This window comes from Montipora capricornis, unplaced genomic scaffold, assembly GCF_036669925.1.
Source record: "Montipora capricornis isolate CH-2021 unplaced genomic scaffold, ASM3666992v2 scaffold_339, whole genome shotgun sequence".
Lineage (NCBI taxonomy): Eukaryota > Metazoa > Cnidaria > Anthozoa > Scleractinia > Acroporidae > Montipora > Montipora capricornis.
In genome coordinates this window covers 5,001-11,132 of record NW_027180076.1, presented here as the reverse complement: position 1 = coordinate 11,132, position 6,132 = coordinate 5,001, and the positions used below count along the sequence as shown (strand labels likewise).

The following is a 6,132-nucleotide window of genomic DNA, read 5'->3' as shown; positions in this document are numbered from 1 at the left end:
GTACTGACCACTCATGACTCTTCAATAAAGGAAACTAGCTCTGCAAGCACGATACCCTCCGGTAGTCGAGGGCTTGTCTCATCTTTTTCGCCTTCCTCTTTGACTGTCTCAGTTTTTTTATACAGTGATGCTAAACAAGGGGCGTGATATTTAGCCTCTAGTGCTACCAAGTCGCCAGCGCTTAACTTGAGACATTGTGAAGAGGGTTATTATGTGTAGAATACTCGTCACAAAAAAAGCATGTACCGCAGTTGTCAAGAAATGCAGGCGAAGCTGAACGTGTTCACTTTCAGGTGCCTGTCTTTTTTTTGCTCGTTTTAACTTTGTAGAATTGAAGAGGTCGTAGCAACTTTTGTGCCAGCACGCTTTCCACCTTACGAACGTATTCTCCAATCCCTCACCTTCATCTAGCCATGAAAGATCTACCTGTATAGGCATGCAATCGAGATCCCTGAACTTCGTTACATTCCCAGCCAAGGTCTTGTAGCCTGATCCAACATCACACGAGCGCTTGGAATCTGTGGGACACCGTAAAGGCTCTACTTTGTTTTGCTGGCAAATGGCACATTTAGTCCAGTCTGTCTTAGCAATAGCATCGGGTGCTGCCTGTTTATCTCCGGGGTTACTGACACTTTTCGGCATTTCTTTACGAGTAAGTCAAGTTTCTGCACAGTAAGGTATATACTCAGTACATCTTTTTGCATTGCAATAGTCGATTGATACAAACTGAGCTCACTAAAAGTTAAAAAACATAGTTAATCTGGTTAACTGGAACTCTACGTTAACTTAAGCAAATACTTATTTCACTGGATTTAATTGTATTTTTACATTAGTTGACTAAAAATCTGTTAACTCGAACTCACATCTATATCCTTTGTCGAACTATTTTCTTAGCCATTTACCATTAGCTACCACGAACTTCCCTATATGATCATTACATTTACTTACGGGTTGTTTTCAGATCAAAATGTAGAAAAATCTGATTTCAGCGTGTTCTCAAAAATATGTTTTAAACTATAGTGGCTGTTAGATATTGAAATTGTACCAAAATTACTAAAAAAATGAAAAACATGGATACCATTTTCAGAACTCTTCTCAGGTTACTTAAATACCCACTTACTAGTACCTCGCTAAGTGGAAATGTTTTTTAGTTTTTAATTTTTAGTGGGGATCTACCGCATAATACTTACAGGGCATGCAGTGACAGATCTCTTCCAGATTATTTTTAAGGTCTAAACTACCTTTCATAATCTTTCTAGCTAACTCCTATCTGCCTGTAGTACTTCTCCTTGATAAATTCTTGCGTTCTAACACATGAAAGTGTAACCCAACAAAGAAAAAAAAATGGTGGAACAAGTGTGAATGTTATTAGGCGTTTTGCATCATGGGTAATTCAACTCAGGCCTCCGCGGCTGATTTCTCATTGGCCATCCCCAGCATTGGCTGTTTCAAAGTTTGGGTAAAGTTTAGTAAACTTAACAGAATTCAATTTTCAAAGTAGCAAGAACCGTCACTTAAACAATGGCTATGTCTATTTTCAATCTTTTTTTTTCTATTACAACCTTCACAGTTTTGCAGTAATCAAATGCTTTATTTTTTACATCATTCCCTCGGCAATTCCGGCAAAAGTGTGTAGCACTTCCAGTTTAGATAAGGTAAAACCAAACGCTAAAATTCTCTATTTCCATAAATGCAATCTGCGGAATTGCAATAATACACTCTTGCAGTCTTTGTAAATAAGAAAAAATGAACGGACTTTTGAACTTAAGAGTTACTGAAAAGCGAAGACATTCAACTTCCGGATATTCATCATTTCACTTCCGGTCAAGATGGCTGCCGTTTAAATAAAATCGCCATAACTCGCGTCAGCACCAAAATTCGCCATGGCTCCATATCAGAGATTAATCAGTGTAAAAAGGCAACATTTAACCAAATATGACGCTTTTAACCCAAAAGCGCACAATTCCACACAAATTCTGCATATATCCGCCCCACTATGAGTCCAGAGAATCAAGTGCGGTGGAGTAAGTGGTTGGACGAGCTCCCTCTACTGGGTCAGTTCAAGGCTGAATGTTGCTTGATGCCTGCAGATTTCGGAAGGCCAGTGAAATATGAGCTGCATCACTTCTGTGACGCTTCTCTGTCTTCTATCTTCTTGCGGTGAATGCTGAAGGGAAAATTCGTTGGCCCCGATCAGGCAGATGACTATACCAGGACTTGAACTGTGTGCCACTGTGATTGCTGTGCAATCGATCGAATTCGGTCGATTTATGGACACAAACAAATATCGATGACATCTTATGTCATGGAGATCACATGTATTTACACGCACTAACCAATAAAATGGTACGCAATGCCAATAGGCTTTCAACTTTCAATAGAGGATTTGGCGGAGGTGGCAACCTCGCAGAACAATGTTGAGTACCGTTTAAACTACAACAAATTTGATCAAGGGCGCATTGATCGCTCATTTTGTGGCGATGGCCCATTTTGATTAATGCATTTTCGGATAGTTCAAATGCAATGTTAGTGCTTGATGATCCTTCTAAGAATGAGTTCGTAAAACTCTTACTAAGTTTAAAGGACATAGTGGTAACTTACAACAAACGTTCCAAAGTGGTCACTAACATTCTCAAACCACATATTTATTGTATTTCCATCATGATTAAAAGGCTTCCAATATAGCCTAACATTGTTAGACGAAATAAATAGTCTATTACACGTTGCGTTACACAGTGTCACTATCACTAATTGTTCTAACGATCAGTTCATGAACCCGTTATTGCCGTTGTACATGTAGTAACTGTTGTTACACCAAGTATTTAGTTTATTTCCACGTTGCGATAGATAGAGAAAAGAAAGTGTCACTAATCATTCTAAGAATCAGTTAAAAAGCTCTTATTATTACATGTTGTGTTAGACAGTGTTATTCGTTACACCTTCCGTTTTTGTTAACGAATATAATTCTAAGAAAAAAGTAAAATCGTTCTCTGGTAAAAAGTTTTGAAAAAACTATGAGCTTTCGACAGACTGAACTGCTGCCTTCAACGGATAAAAATGTGTGAAGCCTAAAAGCGAAAGAAATTTAAATATAACGAAAAATTCGCATAAATTAAAGGGTAAAAGCATGTAGTGGAAAGAATGTTTAAAATGCTAAGAAAATTAGTGTTTCTTTAAGAGAATGTGATATTGTCTTGGGAGCGTGCACGAATTGTTGTCTGCCCCTACAGTTTTTGCCGTGTGCCAAGACTCCAATGTCTTTCTGCTCCGGTTGTTCGCTTTGTCAATGATTTTAGAATTGTTAAAGTCAATATCATGATTAAAAGTCCACGCGTGTTTTGCGACATTTGAGCCTTTAGTACAATGCTTTAAGTTCCTCATATGTTCCTTTCTCCTAGTAGTAAAGGATCTTTTAGTTTCGCCAATGTAGCTCCACGGGCAAGATGCGCATGGAATTTTATAGATGACATTGCACTGGTCGTCTTCGGCAGGTCGAAACTTAGGGATAGGGAAATGCTGCTGTAAAGTTTTAACTGGTCTGCTAGTGACTTGGATGTCGTGTTCCTTGAGGATTCTTGTGAGAGGTTCCGTGATGCCTTTGATGTAGGGAAGGACTGCAAAGTTGCGTCGGTTTGTTGGCTCAACTCATTTAAAAAACATACCAACTAACTCTTCTGGAGTAGGTGTAGGTGGTGGAGGCCTCACTTTCTTTCTTATAACATCTCCATTTGCCATGATCAGATCTAATCGGCAAACAGGATTATTGATAACACCAAGCAGGAGCTTTCTTCATTAATTGATGATGCTGCCCTCTCGTCCTTAATACAGTTCTTACAAAAAAGAGCTTATTCTGTACGGAACAACATCAAAGCAAGACACGATAAGAAGCTTAATAACTTGAAGACCTCCCACAACTGTCCTACTGATGTCGTGGATAAAAACAATTGGGTTTTTAACCTCTCCAAGAAACCACTCCTTCCTTCCGAGCGTTCGCTCTTGGAAAAAGGCCCGAAGTTTGCCCCGACGCCGTCCAAAATTCCTTTTAAGGACTTTGTCGCCGAAATTGAAGCCTCTATCTCATATTTACCTGTTGAATCTAAAGATCAAATACGAACCTCTGCGGCTGCGATCCTCCAAAGGGCTTCTTTACCTAATCACAACATCTCTAAAGAAGAAAGCAAAGCTTTACATGCGTTAAAGAAAGACCGCTCCAGAGTCATCATGAAAGCTGACAAAGGAAATTGCCTCGTTGTGTTGGATAGAGAAGAATACGACAGCAAAATGGAGTCCCTCCTTGCGGACCGAAGTGCCTATGAAGTTGTCACAAGATCTCCGTTCGGTCGAATCGAGCGTGAATTGAACGTGACGCTCCTGAACTTTAAGAGACAACAAAAGATTGACGACTATACATACTTTAAATTAAGATCTACCGACGGCATTCCACCAGCGATCCGCGGTTCTATCAAACACCACAAAGATGGCTACCCTCTCAGACCTATCGTGACTTGCATTGGCTCTGCACTTTACAACACTTCTAAATTCCTCACCGACATCCTTGCACCGATCCAAAATCGTGATGGGTTCTCAGTTGCTAATTCACAGGAGTTCTCTAACGAAATAGCCGACGTTAACATCCAAGATGATGAAACCATGGTTTCCTTTGATGTGGTTTCTCTATTCACCGCCATCCCTGTCGACAAAGCTTGCGATTATATCAGGAAGAAATTAGAGGACGATTTGTCTCTCCATTCCAGAACCAACCTAGACATCGAGGACATAATTTCCTTATTGAATTTTGTGTTGTCCAATAACTTCTTCGTTTACAATGACACCATTTACAAACAAATCCACGGTTGTGCTATGGGTAGCCCCGTCAGCCCTGTAGTAGCCAACCTATGCATGGAAGAAATCGAAAAAACAGCAATCAACACGACTACTGTTTCGCCGAAATTGTGGAAGCGGTATGTAGACGACAGTTTCTGCATTATTAAGAGCGACGCTGTTGCCTCCTTTCACAATTCATTGAACTCAATCGATCAGCATATTTCTTTCACCATCGAACACGAGTCCAACGGCCAACTACCCTTTCTTGACACCCTCATTTCGCGCGATAACGGAAAACTTTTGGTCGACATCTACCGCAAACCCACGCATACGGATAGATATCTCGACTTCCATTCACACCATGACAGGAAACATAAAATCAGCACCGCTGAGACACTCCTGCATCGAGCTTTGAATCTCCCCAACACACAAGTTGGAAAGACCCGTGAAACTGCTCGTGTTTGCGCCGCTTTACACTCCAACGGCTATCCCAAAAAAATTGCTGCTGATGTTATAAGAAAGAAAGCGAGGCCTCCACCACCTACACCTACTCCAGAAGAGTTGGTTGGTATGTTTTTTAAATGGGTTGAGCCAACAAACCGACGCAACTTTGCAGTCCTTCCCTACATCAAAGGCATCACGGAACCTCTCACAAGAATCCTCAAGGAACACGACATCCAAGTCACTAGCAGACCAGTTAAAACTTTACAGCAGCATTTCCCTATCCCTAAGTTTCGACCTGCCGAAGACGACCAGTGCAATGTCATCTATAAAATTCCATGCGCATCTTGCCCGTGGAGCTACATTGGCGAAACTAAAAGATCCTTTACTACTAGGAGAAAGGAACATATGAGGAACTTAAAGCATTGTACTAAAGGCTCAAATGTCGCAAAACACGCGTGGACTTTTAATCATGATATTGACTTTAACAATTCTAAAATCATTGACAAAGCGAACAACCGGAGCAGAAAGACATTGGAGTCTTGGCACACGGCAAAACCTGTAGGGGCAGACAACAATTCGTGCCCGCTCCCAAGACAATATCACATTCTCTTAAAGAAACACTAATTTTCTTAGCATTTTAAACATTCTTTCCACTACATGCTTTTACCCTTTAATTTATGCGAATTTTTCGTTATATTTAAATTTCTTTCGCTTTTAGGCTTCACACATTTTTATCCGTTGAAGGCAGCAGTTCAGTCTGTCGAAAGCTCATAGTTTTTTCAAAACTTTTTACCAGAGAACGATTTTACTTTTTTCTTAATATGAATCCTGGTAACGGATCTTCAATATTTTTACGAATATATT

General features: G+C 40.2%; 1 protein-coding gene across 1 annotated transcript; it reads left to right on the top strand.

The window, feature by feature from the left end:
• Nucleotides 1-4,650: 4,650 nt before the first annotated feature.
• LOC138035252 (uncharacterized) lies at nucleotides 4,651-6,084 on the top strand. Its single transcript, XM_068882060.1, has one exon. It carries the CDS (start codon nucleotides 4,651-4,653, stop codon nucleotides 5,890-5,892), a length of 1,242 nt encoding a protein of 413 aa, XP_068738161.1. The 3' UTR covers nucleotides 5,893-6,084.
• Nucleotides 6,085-6,132: the final 48 nt, after the last annotated feature.